The sequence below is a fragment of the Podarcis erhardii genome, assembly GCF_964252035.2.
Source record: "Podarcis erhardii genome assembly, chromosome: 7".
Classification (NCBI taxonomy): Eukaryota; Metazoa; Chordata; class Lepidosauria; order Squamata; family Lacertidae; genus Podarcis; species Podarcis erhardii.
This window is the reverse complement of record NC_138511.1, coordinates 22,796,584-22,817,518: the sequence shown is the minus strand read 5'-3', so window position 1 is coordinate 22,817,518 and position 20,935 is coordinate 22,796,584. Positions and strand designations below refer to the sequence as shown.

General features: G+C 41.7%; 1 protein-coding gene across 3 annotated transcripts in view; it reads right to left on the bottom strand.

The window, feature by feature from the left end:
• Positions 1–20,935, bottom strand: part of PRKCZ (protein kinase C zeta) — a 106,278-nt gene that overhangs the window by 8,549 nt on the left and 76,794 nt on the right. For all 3 annotated transcript variants that reach the window (XM_081871041.1, XM_081871042.1, XM_081871043.1), the window contains 5 exons: positions 20,663–20,715; positions 15,499–15,687; positions 13,591–13,688; positions 9,121–9,207; positions 6,341–6,476 (listed from right to left, as the gene is read on the bottom strand). In XM_081871041.1, coding sequence (XP_081727167.1) covers positions 6,341–6,476; positions 9,121–9,207; positions 13,591–13,688; positions 15,499–15,687; positions 20,663–20,715 — 563 coding nt within the window. The remainder of the gene's footprint in view (positions 1–6,340; positions 6,477–9,120; positions 9,208–13,590; positions 13,689–15,498; positions 15,688–20,662; positions 20,716–20,935) is intronic.

Here is a 20,935-nt window from a genome sequence, read left to right as displayed (position 1 = left end):
CCTTCCGAAATTTCCATTTAGTCAGGAGCAGGAGATGCCACACTCCCATGGCTCCTCCACAAAACCTGAAAAATTCAGCATTTCACACATTATATATTTTGCATGGCTGTTTATTTGTATGTATTTTTAAACTTTATACAATGGTACCTCGGGTTAAGAACTTAATTCGTTCCGTAGGTCCGTTCTTAACCTGAAACTGTTCTTAACCTGAGGTACCACTTTAGCTAATGGGGCCTCCCACTGCCGCTGCGCCGCCGCTGCGCAATTTCTGTTCTCATCCTGAAGCAAAGTTCTTAACCCAAGGTACTATTTCTGGTTAGTGGAGTCTGTAACCTGAAGCGTCTGTAACTTGAAGCGTCTGTAAGGTACCACTGTATATGGATATTTTATTATTGTTTATGATGGCCTATACTTGTAATGCCTAATAAATTTTTGGCAAAGTAAGTAAAAGCATTTCACACATACCACTTAATGCAACTGAAGCTGTTGCTCTGAAGAATTTATTTATATACCATTGTTATTTAAGCACTAGCCTGGTAGCAATAGGTGAGTGCACAGAATTCCATGCAGGGGAATGGCAGTTCCACACAGCCATCACAACTAGTAGCCATTGGTAGACATCTCCTCTAATGCCTTTTAAAGTCTTCTAAACTAGAAGTTTTAATTTTCCCCTAGTGCATTATGTACTACGTAATGTACTACTATTTTCTAACTATCCACAATCTTCTGCTAATCAGTGTCAATAGATGATCCTGAGTTCTAGTATTATGTGTCTGAGAAACTTCTCCATTTTATGTACACCATGCACAGTTCTTGTTTACCTTCAGTATTTTCAGCTAATTTTTCTTTTGCCTTCCATTCTCATGCTAAGGGATGGGAGAACATCTACACAGTGGGCTTCCTGATGCGCTATGTGTTGGTTTCTGCTCTCTTCACTGTGCAGCGAAGTGCTTGTCACAAGACAATGTTTACATTCCACAGTCAGAGTTACTGTTGGTTTTTCCCATGGGAAAGGGAGACTGGATGTGACGTACACTGGTTTCCTGTTTTTCACTGTCCTTTGCAGTTCAGTGTGTGCTTTAGAGGAGAGAGGATGCTTTTCTCTGCTCCGGCAGAGGCAAGATGTTTTTTTCTGTAACATACCAGCTTTGATGTGTAAATAAAGCAATATACAGTATGTAGCACGTACTCCTCATCCTTCCGCTGTGCACGGGACTACTGCTTATCAACAACATTTGGTTCCGGGCCCAGAAAAACGCAGTCATCTTAAGAATGGGCTCCAGAAGTCGAATCGGAGTGCCGGCAAAGGATCGGAATGCAGGGGGACAGATCGGAACGGAATCTGCTCTGCGCGTCAAGATGATTGATGAGGTATGTGCTACTGCTCCGGGCAGCCTGCCAGCTTCTAATTAATGGCTTTATGGCTGGACTTTGAACTTTTAAGGCAGTTTTGCCGGGCTGGGGAAATCGAAAGTAACTTTTAAAAGTGCTCTTGGAATAAGCAGAGTGGCACAGGCAGAGGCTGTTTTGAACTTGCCTTTGGAATGAAGCAGCACAGACACAGCTTGTATAAAGTAGCCTGATTTAAAGCAGCAGAGATGACACAGAAGGCTAATCCCAGAGTCATGATGGCCCTTCAGGATGCTTGTGGAATTCCTAAGCTCAATAAGAATAACTATGCGGACTGGGTTCTCTATGCAGAGGCTATTCTGCGGAAAGAGGGTCTGTTTGAAGTTATTACAGACACCCCCCCAGCTCCAGTTACAGATGCATGGGAAGCTAAAGATTCCAAAGCAAGGGGAACTCTTACATTGATAGTATCCCCAGAAGAGCTCTGTCTATTGCGTGATAAGACCTCAGCCAGACAAATTTGGGACGCTTTGAGAGAGGCTCACTTGAGGACAGAAGCTGGATCCACTATGTTTTACTTTAACAAGCTGCATAATATGGCTCTTGCTGAAGGTGGAGATGTGCGTAAACATCTGATGGAGATGCAGAATCTGAGACATGAGCTGCAACAGAGAGGACTCAACTTTCCAGAGGCTGTGTATTCCTTCATGATACTACAATCTTTGGGTTCAGGTTGGGAGTCTGTTGCGACTCAGATTGCTGTACAGCCTACTGCTCAGCTGACAGTGGACTATGTTACTGCCATGATTCTGAATGAAGCAGACCGGCGAGGTGCTAGCTGCATGGGCAAGTGGGAGACTTCACAGTCGTCATCCCATAGTGCAGTGGAACCACCAGATGGCGCCAAAGCTTTGAAGGCAGTGAAATGCTACTCGTGTGGACGTCTAGGCCATATGAAGAGGGAATGCAAATATCCCAGGGCCAAGACAGAGCAGCGCAGCGGAAGCTCATCGCGTGGAAGAGGCCAGAGCAAAGGCAAAGGTCCAGTGTCCAGGACAACGCAGCACAAGGCAATGGTCTCACGCTTCACTCCAAAAGTTGCAGAGGTCCAGAAGACGTCTAGATCTTTCTTCGTTGTTGATTCAGCGGCGACCCACCACATGTGCAATGATAAGCGATTGTTCGTGTCTTTTACACCGCAGGAAGGTGCGATTCACCAGGCGGATGACCACACAATCCCCAGTAAAGGCTACGGAACTGTTGTTCTTCACAGTTTGGACTTATCGATACAGAATGTGCTTTATGTGCCGGATGCCAAACATAATCTGCTCAGCGTTGGACAGCTGAATGAGCGGAATATTGACGTTTCCTTTAAGAACAAAAGGTGCATCATCACAAAGAAAAATGATTATGTATTGTATGCTGAATATGTTGATCGTTTATATGTTTTGTATTATGATGATGTTGTGCAGGATGACACTTGTTGCATTGCAGGTTCTAACAAAAGTTTGCATGCAGAATGTATTCATGATTTTCACAGGAAACTTGGTCATTTGCATTTTGAGGCAGTATCTAAGATGCCTGCCTTGGTTGAAGGTATGACTATTAAACCCTGCAGGTACCACATGAAGTGCAAGGCATGCGCAGCAAACAAGGTGAAAATGGCTGCGAAAGGTAAGGTGTCTAGTAGGCAAGCTACAGAACCATACCAAATTGTTCATGCTGATTTGGTTGGACCACTAGCGCCCTCTTTGGCAGGAAACAGGTACTTCATGGTTCTCATTGATGCATTTTCCAGGTATATTTATGTGTACAATCTCAAGCAGAAATCAGAGGCTTTTCCTAGGTTCAAGGAATTCTGTGCTTGGTTGGAAAATGTGCATGGTAAGAAGGTAAAGACTCTTTTCAGTGATCGCGGGGGAGAATTCACTTCTCAGCAGTTTGAAGCTTTTCTGACTGAGAAAGGAATTCAACACGATTTGTCTAGTCCTCGCTCGCCATGGCAGAATGGACTTGCGGAACGAGCAAATCAGACATTGCTTCAAGGGTTAAAAACCTTGCTGCATGATGCCAATCTTCCAGAGAGTTATTGGGCCGAAGCTCTCTCATGTTTCACTTACAGTTATAATCGCAGGTTATCTTCAGCGATTGGTTGTACCCCGTATGAGAAGATGTTTGGCAAGAAGCCATACATCAAACACATGAAAATTTTTGGTTCTGACATGTGGGTTCACTCACCACAAAACTCCAAGTTAGACAAACGTGGATTGCATGGTATCTTTCTAGGTTATCAGAAAGGTTCTTACAGAATAATGATGACTGACTCAAAGGCAATTAAGCTCACAAGAAGTGTTGAGTACAATGCCAAGTGGGGGGAGAATGTGGGAATTTTCCAATGTTATCCTGATGACAGTGATGAGACTGAGGATAGTCAAAAGCAACCACAACAACCCACACCCACTGATGAAGGTTCTGATTCTGAGTCTGAAACTGAATCGGGTGATTCAGAGGATTTCAAGAGTGCGAAAGCCTCTATGCGACCCTCTGAAAGCTCTGATCAAGAATTGGAGGAACCATTGTTCACAATAGGCCACTTTTCTCCCAAGAAGGAAGAGGAGAGTGTTGAAGACCTACGGCTAATTCGCAGGTCACAAAGAGCCACAAAAGGCAGACCTCCAAAGAGATTTGCTGATGAGTTTGCTAAGATAGCAGTAACAGCTGTTAAAAGCTCCAAGAAGGTATTTGAACCTTCAAGTTTCCAAGAAATCCAGGATTTGGATTCAAAGGAAGCTGAGCCATGGTTAAATGCAATGAAGGCTGAGCTTGATTCCTTGGAAAGGAACAAAACATGGGACCTTGTTCCAGTAGTTCCAGGAATGAAATTGCTTGGAAGCAAATGGGTCTTCAAAGCGAAGACTGATCAAAATGGCAAGATAGTCAGACACAAAGCCAGATTGGTAGCCAGAGGTTTTGCACAGGTACCAGGTGAAGACTATCACGAGACCTACTCACCCACAGTGAGGTATGAGAGCATTAGGCTTATGCTCAAGCTAGCTGCAGAGGAAAATCTACACATTAGTCACCATGATGTAAATACAGCTTTTCTGTACGGATCTCTAGATGAATCACTTTATATGCTTCCACCTGATGGCGTACAGGTAAAACAGGGATTTGTTTGTGCTCTGAAGAAGTCCCTTTATGGTCTCAAACAAAGTGCACGGTGTTGGCACACAAAACTCACTGAAGTATTGTTTTCTCTAGGTTTTAAGCAAGGGAAAGCTGATCCATGTGTATTTGTCAAAGAGGAGGGGCAAAAGAAACTGTATTGTTTGTTTTATGTTGATGATCTTTTATTCTTTTGGAAGGATGTCACAATGTACAATAATGCCCTAGCTCAACTGAAAGAGCACTTTGACATGAAAGATCTTGGTGAGGTAAACAACTACCTATCTCTGGAAATAGAGAGAGATCAAGATGGTAACATTCTAGTACACCAGTCACGGAAAATTGCTGATGTGTTAAGCAAACTGAACCTGATGGATGCTAACCCTGTAGACACACCGATGACAACAGGTTATCAGGTAGATGACACTGAAGAAGCATTTTCTGACACTACACTGTACAGAAGTGTGCTAGGCAAGCTAAATTTCATTGCCAGATGTTCAAGACCAGACATTGCTGTTAGCTGTAATTTGCTAAGCAGACAAGTCAACAATCCTACTGTTAAGGATTGGAAAGCTCTGAAACGCATAGCGCGGTATTTGAAAGGCACTATGCATTAGAGACTGAGATTTAACAATCAGAAGTCTGGTGGTCTTGAAATATTTGCAGATGCAAGTTTTGGAAGTGACACTACAGACAGGAAAAGTACGTCTGGAGTTTGCTATATGTACAATCAGGGTCTATTTGATTGGTCATGCAAGAAGCAAACAACAGTTAGCTTAAGTACTTGTGAAGCTGAACTGAATGCACTGTCTTATTCACTTAAAGATTGTGAATGGTTGTTACAATTGTGCAAAGACATGAAAATTCCTGTCAAATGTCCAATCCAGGTTTACCAGGACAACAAAGCATGTTTGGCTTTGCTGAATTCTGAAGGTTGTAAGCAAAGCACAAAGCACTTGCAATTGAAGTTGCAACATGCTAGGGAACGTATTCAAAAGGGACTCGTAACGGTGTCCTATATGCCAGGTAATGAAATTCCTGCTGATGTATTGTCCAAGATTGTATCAAGGGATCAACACTGTACCTATGTGCAGAAGTTGGGTTTGTACTGATATTGTACGAACACGCTGCCCAGTGATGTTCACAGAAAGGGGGAGGATGTTGGTTTCTGCTCTCTTCACTGTGCAGCGAAGTGCTTGTCACAAGACAATGTTTACATTCCACAGTCAGAGTTACTGTTGGTTTTTCCCATGGGAAAGGGAGACTGGATGTGACGTACACTGGTTTCCTGTTTTTCACTGTCCTTTGCAGTTCAGTGTGTGCTTTAGAGGAGAGAGGATGCTTTTCTCTGCTCCGGCAGAGGCAAGATGTTTTTTTCTGTAACATACCAGCTTTGATGTGTAAATAAAGCAATATACAGTATGTAGCACGTACTCCTCATCCTTCCGCTGTGCACGGGACTACTGCTTATCAACAACACTATGGAGGCAGCCTAAATAGAGTAAATTGAGGGAGGGTGTGTTGCTTGATAGAGGTACAGCAGGAAATAATAAGGTGTACCTCATGCTTCTAAGGGGCTGTGGGAAAGGCTGGGACTGGCCTATGTATGCACCCTTCCCAGAAGTGGAACTGCACTGCGGCTAGAAGGAAGTACAAAGACACAGGGAAAGTCTTTTGCAAAGACCAGTAATGTGCCTGATACGTTACTTCAATGGGGAAAAAAGTGTGAGAACATTTCTCAAATTTCTCCCAGTATAATCAATTCTGCTTTTTAAAATAACACACTATGATGAAAAAAGCCCAAAGGCTTGAAGAGTAAACTTACCTTGCACATACCGTAGTCTGTTAACTTGATATGACCCTCTGCATCCAGGAGAACATTGTCTAATTTTAAATCTCTGTAGATTATGCCTCTCTCATGTAGGAAGTTGAGAGCAATACAGATTTCAGCAGCATAGAACCTTAAATGAAACAGTGACTTTTAAGAGCAGTGTTAATAAAATGCATTTTTTTAAAAAAATACACTCCCCAGTCCGAATGTGAGGAGCATCTACACTAATCTTGTTTTGATTCAGAAGCTCACATGCTAAGTGTTTAAACCAGTATCTCACTTTAAATCAAACCCCAAACAGGATGCCATGCTCTTTTGATAACTCTTATATCAGTGGTGGCTGTCACCCATTGAGAATTGTTGGGTGGTAGGATCACTTCAGGGATCACTGCCTTGCCGTGGTGAAGGGGCTTGAATAACTCAGAGAAGCTATGAGCTATGCCGTGCAGGGCCACCCAAGATGGACAGGTCATAGTGGAGAGTTTTGACCAAACGTGATCCACCTGGAGCAGGAACTGGCAAGCCACTTGCAAAAACAAGACCTGGAGCTGACTGTGGCTCAGATCATCAGCTTCTTATAGCAAAATTCAAGCTTAAACTGAAGAAAGTAGGAAAAACCACTGGGCCGGTAAGATACAATCTAAGTCAAATCCCTTATGAATACACAGTGGAAGTGAGGAACAGGTTTAAGGATTTAGATTTGGTGGACAGAGTGCCTGAAGAACTATGGATGGAGGCTCGTAACATTATACAGGAGGCAGCAACTAAAACCATCCCAATGAAAAGGAAATGCAAGAAAGCAAAGTGGCTGTCCAACGAGGCCTTACAAATAGCGGGAGAGAGAAGGCAAGCAAAATGCGAGGGAGATAGTGAAAGATACAGGAAATTGAATGCAGATTTCCAAAAAATAGCAAGGAGAGACAAGAAGGCCTTCTTAAACGAGCAATGCAAAGAAATAGAGGAAAACAATAGAATGGGAAAAACCAGAGATCTGTTCAAGAAAATTGGAGATATGAAAGGAACATTTCGTACAAAGATTACCATAATAAAAGATAAAAGTGGAAAGGACCTAACAGAAGCAGAAGACATCAAGAGATGGCAAGAATACACAGAGGAACTATACCAGAAAGAAATGGATTTCTCGTATACCCCAGGTAGTGTTGTTGCTGACCTTGAGCCAGACATCCTGGAGAGTGAAGTCAAATGGGCCTTAGAAAGCACTGCTAATAACAAGGCCAGTGGAAGTGATGATATTCCAGCTGAACTATTTAAAATTTTAAAAGATGATACTGTTAAGGTGCTACACTCAATATGCCAGCAAATTTGGAAAACTCAGCAGTGGCCAGAGGATTGGAGAAGATCAGTCTACATCCCAATCCCCAAGAATGGTCTGAAGCTCAACATAAAAAAAAAACGAAGATCATGGCCACTGGGCCCATCACCTCCTGGCAAATAGAAGGGGAAGAAATGGAGGCAGTGAGAGATTTTACTTTCTTGGGCTCCATGATCACAGCAGATGGTGACAGCAGTCACGAAATTAAAAAACGCCTGCTCCTTGGGAGAAAGGCGATGGCAAACCTAGACAGCATCCTAAAAAGCAGAGACATCACCTTGCCAACAAAGGTCCATATAGTTAGTGCCATGGTTTTCCCAGTAGTGATGTATGGAAGTGAGAGCTGGACCATAAAGAAGGCTGATCGCCAAAGAATTGATGCTTTTGAATTATGGTGCTGGAGGAGACTCTTGAGAGTCCCATGGACTGCAAGAAGATCAAACGCATCCATTCTTAAGGAAATCAGCCCTGAGTGCTCACTGGAAGGACAGATCCTGAAGCTGAGGCTCCAATACTTTGGCCATCTCACGAGAAGAGAAGACTCCCTAGAAAAGACCCTGATGTTGGGAAAGATTGAGGGCACAAGGAGAAGGGGACGACAGAGGACGCGATGGTTGGACAGTGTTCTCGAAGCTACAAACATGAGTCTGACCAAACTGCGGGAGGCAGTGGAAGACAGGAATGCCTGGCGTGCTCTGGTCCATGGGGTCACGAAGAGTCGGACACGACTAAATGACTAAACAACAGCAACAAGGAGGTGAGCCTGAGCAGTAGGTGAAGCCAGAGCCAGTGACATGCTGGCATACGTCTGTCTCAGGAGACAATGGAAGAGTGCCCCTTCGGGGGTGAAGTCAAATCACTGGAGTTACAGTGCCTGCTGTGGCTATAGAGACCAATATAGGAAAGACATGTTTTGTTGCAGCTGGGGCAGATGAAGGCGTCTGGTTGTGCTGATAAAGGTGTGCCCTGCCCAAACTAATTCTAGTTTTGTCCCCATCCTCCTTCAGCCTGCTGAGCTCTTCCAGGGCAAAAGGCGAGCAGACTGGGGCTGACTGAGGGCAGAATGAGCTTGGTGGGGCAGTGCCTCATTTGTCCTAATGGACCGGCCTCCACAGCAAAATTGGTTCCATATGTGCTTGTGGCACCAACCTTGCCACATTTAGAAAGAATAAAGGGCAATATAACAAACATCAAGAGAGCATAAGAAATCTCACAGAAGTTGAGCAGAAAAGAACTCCAGGTAATAGGAGCCAAGGGATTGCACCCAGACTCTAGAATTGGGAGATCAACATTTTGCCTACGAAGTAGAACTCTTTAAGGCAACCCATACATTGCCGAAGGCATTAACAATACACTTACAACTTCAGAGGAACTAAGCTGATTTAAACAAGTTGTTGGCACCTGCAAAAAGATAACAATGCATAGCTGCCACTTAAAATACCTTGCATGTTCTTCAGGGAGTTTTCTTTGCCGTTGCATATGAAACATGAGGTCGCCCCCATTCACGTACTCTATAACAAGAAACAACCTGAAAGTATAACATGCAAGTTCTGATTATCTGGCTTGAGGAAATTGCCCACACAAGCCAATCAGCATTAAGCAGTCATGTAACATTCTAATTACAGAAGACAATTATCGGTTCACCAACCCTCTTATTTCACTTTTGTGGAACACACTCCAACAGTATGCTGTTAGACTATTTAGTGTCTTACTATTGAAAAACATTGTCTCCTGTTTAAGAAATATTATGGCATAAAAGCAACATATATACATATACATTCATTTTATTTTGGGCCACATCAAGACTTCAGCTTGTAATGTTGATGGCATATGAAATAGCTGTCCCTTACACTTATTTATGATCAATAAATCCAGACCTGGGGACAGGATACCATTTTTAAGTCCAGAAAGTATGGAAGATAGGAAAACTGATAAAAGGCAGGTAGGATAGTTTGATCTTGATGAGAGAGCATATCCTCCTGGGCCTTCATTATTGTGCCAAGACTTTGGAGTTTAAGAATCTTTACACTGATTTTGCTATTTTATTTTGGTTGTTTTGTAAGCTTTTATTGGTATTTCTGCATTGTCAGAAATATATATCTGTTAGCCACCTTGAGATCCCTTTAGGAAGAAGGGCAGGATATACGTTTACAGAAGTAAATAAACAAACAAACAAACGAATGAATGAATGATGGTCTCTCCTCTCAGAAGGGTGGGCTGTACTTGTTCTCATGTAAAATCTGCTTGCTGTCTTGTGTAATCAGTGTACAAGTAGAAATGGGATAAATCCCAAACGCATCCACTCCAAAATGCTTCATTTTCATGGACACTGACTTCAGAACTGTGACATTCAGACTTTCACATCTGGAGAGGCAGCTGGTCAACTTTCTTTTATTTTAAGTTGGGTATGGTGTCCTCAATTAAGGGTTTTTTGAGGGGGGAGGTGTTAATGGAATTTAAGCCACAGGACACTGCAATTGTTTTATCCTGCTCAATAAATTTTTGGAGCACTGAAAGTCAGAATTCAGTGCTCAGACAACCAGATCCCCCTCTCAGCCTTGCTGATGTGGTGCAAAGGAAAGCAAAGGAATACGTTTGGAACCAGCTTGGCTGCAGGAGTTGTCGGAAGGAGACATATAAGGCACCATCCAACCGTCTTAGCGACTCCACTCCAGATTTGTGTAGGCCAAAAAATAGTGAGATGCATCTGTAATGCTGTGAACACCTCCAGCTGTGAATTATATTTTTGTTATGCCCTGTACATCCAATTTGAACACAATCTCTGTCTAGACAGCCACACAGAACTTCCACATATTCTCAAGACAATACCCTATCAAGTACTTCTACAACCATGGCAACCAATGAAAGCTTTTAAAATACTGCTGTAAGTATGCTATGCGGTTAAGCAAAATGGCCCTTTACCTTTCAGCTTTAGTATCATTTGATCACTGAAGGTGATTGATTAGGGGGTCTACGATAGCTGGGATCTGTATCAAACCTGGGCAGGGAGGGACAGGAACTGAAACAGCTTTGCGGTTTAATTATGGCCAAAGAAATGAGGCTACATTTTGCAGCTAGCTGGCAAGAAGCACATCCTTGCAGTTCTTCAAGGCTGCCTTTTAACAGCCAGCTTCAAGCAGGTGAGTTCTTGGGTGGCTGATCTTTGAAGACTAGCCCGTTTGGTTGCCTGCCTGCTCTCCTCTGCTCACGTTGTTTATTTGTAAACAGTCATCACAAAGAACACCATCAATACCCTATGATCACAAGGAAACTATTGTACAATGAGACCAGGGCATCAATAGAAGTGCCAGGCATACGAACTAGAAAATCCCCCAGAATGTCTAAGAATATCTCAGATTCCCTAAAGCAGGCATGTCCAAAGTTCGTTTCAGGGGCCTAATCCAGCCCATCGGTTGGTTTAATCCAGCCCCTGTGGCAGTTTATTTCCTGGGGTAAAAACCCAAAAAAACCTTGACAACTTCAATCCTAAAAAAAACTGAACAACTTGAACCCTAAGAAAAGGTCAACAACTTTGGTCAGCCCTCTCAGCCCTTCACTTCATCAAATCTGGTCCTCTTTGAAAAAAGTTTGGACACCACTGCAAAGTCTCCTGGGATGAGTCTCAACCCCTGAACCTGACAATAAGTTTTGTGCGACTATTAAAAGCTGAAGTGGTAAAAAACCTGAAGTAGTATTTCAGCTCATGCAGACAAGAAAAAATCCATTAGTACTTTGACGGCAGCTAAGAGTTTATTAAGTGTGTTCCCAAAAGAACCCAAAACTGTTTTTCAAGCTGTGCTATGCATAAAGATGCCATCCAATAAAAGACAGAAGGCACTATTAATAAATAAAAACTCACACAAATGCCAAGGCGCATTCTAGAAGAGGATTAATTAAGAAGGGCCTTTTAATCGTCCAAATTTATATCCTGTTCAAAAGCATGTTAAATATGCACACTGCATTTTAAAATCTTCATTTGGGGTCAACAGATGAATCATGTAGCTAGTTTTTACCACACTATTTCCATCTGATCTTCTGTTAGTTCTTACTTTTCTAAGGGCATATCTACACCATATGTTTAAAGCACACCCAACACACATTTAAAGCAAATGAATTCTCCCCCGTATAATACTAGGAACTGCAGTTTTGTTAAGGATGTCAGGACTTGTAGCTCTGTGAAGGGGAAAGAAGAGTTCCCAGGATACTTGGCGGAGAGTCATGTTCTTTAAATGTGCATTGGATATGCTTTTAAATGTATGGTGTGGATCTGCCCTAAGACTACAAATGATCTTGAAGCCTAGAACTCAGTGTGATTTCAGGAGAGCAGTTTTGCTGGCATGCACTGAGCCTGACTGACTCTTTGAACTTTTAGTGCCTGTTTCTGCATCCCCCCATCTACCGCTCCCTGCCCAGTAAATTCTTCTGTGACTGATGCATGCCTGCTCTATCTTCTTTTGGATTCACTCTGATGACAACCCTTGCGCTCTCACTCTCTCTTTTTGGACAGATCACAATGAGGATAGGTAGATGACAGTATCCTGCACTATCTTCTGACAGATATATTATTGTGCGTTCTCTCAGTCATACACAAACACACTTTCCAGCCTCCACTACTACTCACACACACCATTTCCCTCCAAATGTAGAAGCATCATTAAACCGAAGTAGCATTGTTCATTTTTGAGTGAGGAATTTGCATTTTATTTCTTATGTTGATTTTTCGCTGGGATTTGTAAACCGTTTAAGAGACTTCTGTTGACATATAAAGCAGTGTTTACTATACTGTACCACTGTTAATGGCCCACTACACCTCATGTTTTTTATTTATTTTATAAAATTCCCTCCCTTCTGGAAGAAGAAAAGTTTGGATTTGATATCCTGCTTTATCACTACCCGAAGGAGTCTCAAAGCGGCTAACAATCTCATTTCCCTTCCTCCCCCATGACAAACACTCTGTGAGGTGAGTGAGGCTGAGAGACTTCAGAGAAGTGTGACTATCCAAAGGTCACCCAGCAGTTGCATGTGGAGGAGAGGGGAAGCGAATCCGGTTCACGAGATTATGAGTCCACCGCTCTTAACCACTACACCACACTTTAATAGCTTATCTTGTCATTTGCCTTTTATTTCACTTTTTTTTTTTCATTTCTGTTCTTTCATCCTGGTATTTTAACAAGGACACTCTACTTCCTATGCCAAAGTGTCTAATGTTATGCATGCTTTGCTCATGTGTGTTTGATAAAGCATGCTAGTGTCTAAGTCAGCTCTGTTAAACCAACAGAACCCTGCTTTCTGGTGCAATGGACCAGGACACAGAGCAATGAGGATCGCCTAGCACTAGAATAATTCTTGAAAAGACTTATTGCTTTTTCCAATTACATCATGTCATTTGTGTTTTTATGTTAAATAGTGCCATGTGATCTTTGGATGAAGGGTGGTATATAAATTTAATAACAACACAGAAAAGTACATTTCAGACATGTTAGAGAGATGTAAACTTTGAGCAAGAATGGTAACAAGGGCCAGAGAGAATTAATCAATGGCAGCAAGCCATTCACTCTCCTGGAGTCAAGAAGACTACAGTCATACCTCATGTTGCATCTGCTTCAACTTACATCTTTTCAAGTTGCGTCCCGCGGCAACCCGGAAGTACCGGAACGGTTACTTCCGGGTTTCACCGTTCGCGCATGAGCAGACGCAGCGCTTCTGGATGCAAATGCTTTAAGTTGCGGACGTGCCTCTAGGACGGATTACATCCACAACTCGAGGTTCCACTCTACAGCATATAAGTCTCACTTCAGTTCACTCTGGTAGCAAAGCTCTAGCACAGATATGCAGAGATTGCCGTGTCCATCAAGGTTCTTGAAAGTAGTTATCTTAAATTTTGTAAAAAGATAAGGATTTGCTCACTTACCGACTTGTCGTTTGAAAGCAGGAATGCAAGCCAACTAAAAATGGATTACTGGATGCCTGTTCAAACACATGTTTTTCTGTCTGCACCCAATCAATATCCTGAAACAGAGTAATTTGATCATTACAATAGCAGCTATACAACAGGCTGTGGACAACACCAAGAAGTTCAGTCAAACACATTTATATTCTTCTTGCACATATTTATATCACTGCTAAAGCATTTGCTTTAAACTGATGTCCTGACCCATTCAACATTTTCCTGCCTGTATGTGCAAAATATTAAAGTTCCAGAAGCACTAAAAATCAGAAAATTAAGGTTTGGGTGAGTGTGTGAGAAAGAGAAAACACATTCTCTCCCCTCCTCACACACCTTACTCTTGAATGAATCATTCTATAAAATTGTTAACTCTGGTTAAAATGAACTTGGGGGTGCTCCCTTTCATATAACTTTGACCAAATTCTGATTCGTTATCTGTGTTTTTTAAAAATACACTTCTTGGTTGTGAGTCCTGAAAGACCTGCTCCCTGCCTTGCAGGCCCTTTTCTACCTGGCCATTCACCATATGAATTTGCTAATCAACATTATGTTCTTAAGTATCAGGTACCAAAGGAAATAAGCTTCATGAATGGTACCCTGTAAAACAGGAATTGGCAACATGCACCCCATTGTAGTTGGACTGGAACGCCCATCATTCCTGTTCATTGGTCATGTTGGCTGAAATTGATGGTAGTTATAATCCAACCACTTGATTGACTCCAGCTGCAGAAGCTGAGGCTGTTGAACAGACTCTTGGACTCGGGTATTTTTGGGGGGTTGCTATTATTGATATTTTTTGGTAGCAGTTATTGATATGAATGTTTTGTAGCTTTATTTTTGATATTATTTATGTGGAAACTGTTTCCACATTCATTGTGGAACTTTTTGATGTTTATTTATTATTTATGACTACGTTTGCTTTGTTTGTAATTATATGGTATTTTGCATGTTGTAAGTTGCCTCGAGCACGGTTTTGGCTATGGAAAGGTTTTGCTTTTTTGCTGACATCTGTCTTTCTTGGGAAACAAGATGACATACAAATAAAATTATGCATGTATGTACATATATATTTACGCACCTAAAAATCTAGTAACTGTTTCTGTGCAACTGGGGTTATCTCCATTTCTCATCAGTGGGAAAAACTGTGCATTTAAATCACAGGTGGGGAACCTCTGGCCTGTGGGCCGGTCTCAGCCTGCCAGGGGCTATAACTTGGTCAGCAGGGCCATTTTCCCCAAACCAAGTCCACCTATCAATCAGATGACATCACTGGGAAACATCAGCTGGTGGACAAGGTACAATAGCCGGAGTCCTGTTTCATGCTGGAGAAGCAGACCCCTGCAGAGAAGAGGATTGAATCTTCTGCTCATGAGCTGGTGAGTGGAGAGTTCAATCCTGCTTGGTACTGCTTTGCCAGCATATTCCCTAGAAGCTCAGGAGTATACAAGGGATTACCAGTAGCCTTTCGTAATTGGCTGAGCCTAGGTCTGCTCACCTTCAGAGACAACAAAGGCTCAAACGACATGTGATGCAATACCCTCTCTGCCAACATCAATTGTATATTGTAAACTGCCCTGTGATCCTTCGATGAAAAGTAGTAAATACATTTAAGAAAAAAATTGCCACATGCAGATTCTGTGGATGAAGGGTTTTGGGTTTTTTAAGGGTGATATCATAATAGATCTCCCATAGATTTTGCCCCAAAGTCATCTTGCCTACTGTGTCTAACCAAAATGGCAACAATTGTTAAGTGTTCATCAGCTGAGGAGGGCTGAAATTTATGATCAAATCAACCATACATTTTCCCCTTTTAATTAATTCTCTTCGCTATGCTTCTGTGATTTCATGTAATGTGCCGAATTAAGCTCTTACCTCATCATCGTGGACTAATTCTTTCTTCACTACTTTCATCGCATAAATTTGATCATTTTTTTTTAACCGCACTAATAGAACTTTGGCATAGCTTCCTCGTCCAATAACTCTGATTAGATCAAAGTCCTGTAGACCAAGCCCCTGAGAGATTTTAATTCCATCCATTCCATCAATAACTGGCTTGAGCTCCTATAAGGAGAGGCAAGCAGGTAAGACACCACATAACCTTTTGAACAAACAAACATTGGCAGCTTAACATACCATAAAAATTGCTAAATACTGCTCCTGCTCAATCATACTTAAATAAATAAAAATATCCTTTCATTTTAAACACTTGTCTTAGGTGAGTGTGAATCATTCTTCTCCAGTATCAGCTTGCCCACAGGGGTCTCATCAGCAGCACTGTTGCTTGTATTTAAAGTGAGTAGCACCTTGTACTGCTATGTGCACAAGACCTGTGCTTCAAAAGAACATTTTAGTGCTTTAGTCAGGAAGCAGGCATTTCCTCCTCCATTCCCCAAAAGGGAAATCCCAGTGAAGGCAGGGGGATTCCTTCTCAGTGGCTGCAACTTTCCCGGTGCACAGGACAACACACACAATGGAAAGGAGGGCATTGTTGTGTGATTGCAGAGGTGACCACTCAAAGAACATCACTGACAGATAAGTAACCTACCAGTCTTCTTTGTGACCTTTTTGCAGTCTCCTATATATGATAGATTAGTGAGCTGACATACCTGGGAGAAAAATGTTGCACCCTTGGGAGGTTCTAGACAACAGTGTTTCAGAAACATAGATGGTGTGGACTACATGGAAGCTTTGCACAGCTCCTCTACTGACAAACCTACAATGAAGGCTAGAAATGGCCATTCCCCTGGTGGAATGACCTTTCAGCTTCTAGAGGCATTGGTTGGTAAAAGTAGGGTTGAACTATTGGGAGAAAGAGTGAAACTCAGCAGTCCTGTTCGGTTTTGATTGTATATTCTTAGAACTTGTATGTTGCTCTTCAGGGCAATGCCCTCCCAAGGTAGCTTACAAAAGATAATTAGTTTCATACAAATAAGGGATAATTTAGTTTCATATAGATGGCAGGAGCTCTTAGATGGAGCTGTATCAATGAACAATCAAAGGATTCCTAGGTGCAGTTGCTTTTTCCTCTGATGGCTGTATGATACAAAAAGCATGTGGTGGAGACAGAAGACTAGGCTGCCTGGAAGAACTGCTCACCAATTAGATCATATAACTTCAGTAATGTACCAGTGCATTAAACAGCCCAGGACTGGTTTACTTCTAAGACCACTTCTCTGATATGAACATTTCCAAACTCTAAACATAACCCTCAAAGATCCATCACCAAAGGACTCATTCTTAGAAGGGATGGTGCCTTTTCAGCGGTGGTGCCCAAACTCTGGAATGCCCTCCCTGAGAAGATCTATCAGACTTCCTTCTAGCTCAGGCATATTCAAACTCTGCCCTCCAGATGTTTTGAGTCTACAATTCCCACCATTCCTGACCACTGATCCTGTTAGCTAGGGATGATGGGAGTTGTAGTCCCAAAACATCTGGAGGGCCGAGTTTGCCTATGCCTGTTCTAGCTTTTAAGGCTTTTTGAAAAACTCCTGTTTAAAACAAGCTGTTTAGTGCTGTTTTGGCATAAATGTTGCTGTTAATTTGATTTGATTTCAAACTGCCCTTCACCAAAGTGGTTTAAAATATGTGCAATTAAATAAATAAAACTAAGGAAATATAAAAACCTAGGTAAAAGGCTAAAGGTAAAAGACCCCTGGATCGTTAAGTCCAGTCAAAGGTGACTGGACCTTTGACCCCAGTCAAATGGGGTGTGGCGCTCATCTCACTTCAGGCTGAGGGAGCCAGCGTTTGTCCACAGACAGCTTTATGGGTCATGTGGCCAGCATTACTAAACCGCTTCTGCCGCAACTGAACATCGTGACAGAAGTCAGAGCACCATTTACCTTTCCACCACAGCGGTACCTATTTATCTACTTGCACTGGTATGCTTTCGAACTTTTAGGTTGGCAGAAGCTGGGACAGAGCAACGGGAGCTCACCCCGTCATGCAGATTCGAACCACCAACCTTCCAATCGGCAAGACCAAGAGGCTCGGTGGTTTAGACCACAGCACCACCCACATCCCATAAAGGAACCATTAAGATACCAAAATAATCAGTCTAACAATTTAAGCACAAAACCGCAGCAAAAATTCTAATCACAAATACAACATTATACTTTCCCAAAGGCCTGATTAAAAAGACGCATCTTCATGCTGAACCTAAAAATTCAATAAGATGGAGAAAGACTTTATAGTCTTAATGAGATTTTTATGGTGCTTCTGATGTCATTCTTAGCTTTGTTCATTGCTTTGTGCATAATAATACAGTAATAATACAACTGCTCTGAAACTGACCAGATCAAATAAAGTCAGATTAGGGCATATTCTCAGTTGTTTGAGAATATGCCCTAATCTGACCTCAGTCCGAAAGAAAACATTTGTCCTCAAAAAAAGATTTTCCCTCCCTAGCAAGAGACTTATGAAAGGTGCCTCTTCCGATTATTTTAGAGTAATTATTATTGGAAGCAATGTGGGGTTATTTCCCAAACCAAATGCAATGCAGATCTTTAAAATAGTTAAACTATATGTACAATGTTTAACATTTTAACAGTCTATTTTGGTTTGACCTTTTGGTACTCTGCTTTTAGCCAGATCAAGGATCTGAACTAGGGAAAGCATTTATATAAGGAGTCTTGATCTAGGATTGACTGCTATTAACAGGAGATTGAACAGAGCTTAAAGATTCCTCTGAATAAGACTAGCGACACAACACATCTCCAGGATGTGCTTTTTAGAATGACTTGTTAGGGCAGTGGGGATGATCAAAATGTAAGAATATTAAGGTAGGGGAACCGCATATCCAGTTATGTGTATATCTAACACAACAATTACTCATTTTTCTTAGACAATTGTTAAGAAAATCAATCAATTATTCTGTTTAACTTGTATTTCAGCTTGGGGTTTTAGAAACGATTGCTTTAGGCAGAGAATATATGGGCAGAAACTAGGACAGTCTAGTCAACTGCAGAAGCCATTCATGTGTACATTACTAGCACTGGCAGCCAATCTAGTGAAGAAAGAAGATGAAGCTGAAGATGAAGATGAAGAAGAAGACTGGAAGAAATTCAAGATTTATCTACAAAAATATTGTAAATTGTATGAATGTTAAGAAGGATGCTAGATTATAAAGAACTTGGCACCATTAAGCTAGATCAAGTGAAGTATGAAGATAAGTTAAATTTAAGAAAAGACAAATTTTGGATAATTATTAGGCTAAATTTAAATTTTTAAGGTTTGAACAAACGATATCTAAAATTAGAGACACAACATTGGAAAATTAGATAACAAGAATGGAATTAAGGTGATAAATTGCTGGTTAAATTTTTATAAATTAGGAACGCAGGAGCGGGAGATGTGAGGAAGTCCAAAGAAGTTAAGAAAATATGTTTATGATATGTGTTATTTTGTTTCTTAATTTGTATTGTAATTAAAAAAAAACTTTTAATAAATATTTATAAAAAAGAAAGAAAGAAAGAAAGAAGATGAAGCATTTCAAATGATGTTCTGTTTATTAAAGAATTGCCTGGCATCTTTGTTCTTTAAAAGTGATTGTTCTGAAAGCACTTTAAGACTATTTAAAGTGCTTCTGGATTTATCAAGTAGCTAGTTGGAGGTTGGGGGAGAATGGTCCTAGATTGTTGAGATAACCTCTATAAAAAGGGGAGGGTAAGTTTTTTAGATGTTTAAGCATATATTTTTTGACAATTCTCATCTCATAACACATCAAGTTATAGAATTTCTGTAACTGCAAAACATCTGAAGGGTTGTCACATGGAAATGGAGGAAGCTTGTTTTCTGCTGCTCCAGAACCAAGATTCAAATTAGAAGAAATAAGATTCCCACTAAACAATAGGAAGAACTTTCTGATGTTAAAGAGCTGTTTGACAGTAGAACGGACTACTTCAGGTGGTGAACTATCCTTCGCCAGAGGTTTTTAAACAGAGGTTAAATGGCCATCTGTCAGGGACTCCTTAGGTGTGATTCCTGCATTGCAAGGGGTTGGACTAGATGACCCTTGCATCCCCTTCCTACTCTACAGTCCTATGATTCTATTTTTGTTGGCATCTGTCTGTCTCAAGAGACAACGGAGCGTGCCTCCAGGGGTGAAGTCAAACAGAAGTGACCCTACTGGGGCGCAAGCCTGGGCAGTGTGTTGGAAGTCCAGAGTTGCCCAGACAAAAAGACCCCCACTCTCGGTCTCGCTTATGCAGTCCAAAGGAAAGCAGAGAAATGTATTTGGCATCTGCTTGGCTGCTGGAGTTGCCGGAAGGAAGCACACAAGGTGCCATCTGACCGTCTTAGGGACTCTACTCTGGATTTGTGTAGGGTTTACTCCTTAGCCCTTTTTTCTCCCAAAGAAAAAAATATTCCAAAGGCAGTGGAGGTTTAGAATCAGAGTCTTGCTTCTCCTAGATGGGCTACCTTCCCAGGTTGATGAGCTCCACCTGCCCCTCACTTCCCTCTACAGGACAGGCAGAAATCACTTTCTTGACTATTGGACCTATTATTGGTCTCGTCTGCTCAATCCACCAGAGCCTGTCTTTGCAGGGGAAGTCCTATGATTCCATGAACATTAACTATCTGTATAGTGATTCTTGGGAGGGATGAAAGGAGAACCATGCACGGGCATTCAAGCCCATACAAGGGCACTCAATTTGCATCCCACTCAGTATTTTAACACCTGAAGACCCAACGTTTTTCCAGGAACAGTTCTTCCCCATGGATAGCTATTAGAAAACAGGAACCATAAGTTACAGGAGGTAAATGGGACCAGGCAGATTATATTGATTTCACCACTGCAGGGGAGGGGGTTGCAGTTAGGTGTCATCTGGAGGTGAATGGGAGATTGTAACCCTAGAAAGGAAGACTGCTAGAGATGGTGCTAATACAGGAGATGCAACAGGTCTATCTAATGAACCTGCTAGGACCAAAATTTAAGGTTATTTAATTGTTGAAAAAGTATGACAGAAATAAGGAAATGTGCATGCTTAATAGACTGAAGAAAAACCCAACAGTTAAACCTTTTAATAAAACCTACCTCAGAATCATCCTTAATATTGTCATGCTTTCGGGCTGAAGGAATATAAGATACTGCAAGAGAAAATGACAAAGCAGAATAAAAGCAATCAATACTACTACACAGACTGGCTGCCGATCTCCAGTTCAAGCAGAGGACTTGCAGTTGCTGGGGACTGAACACAGGAACTTATGTATGCTCTATTACTGTGTGTGCTCTACTATTAAACTATGGGCTTCTCATGGTAAAGCCATTCCATAGTCTTGGACCAAACATAGCTGTTCTCACTTTGCA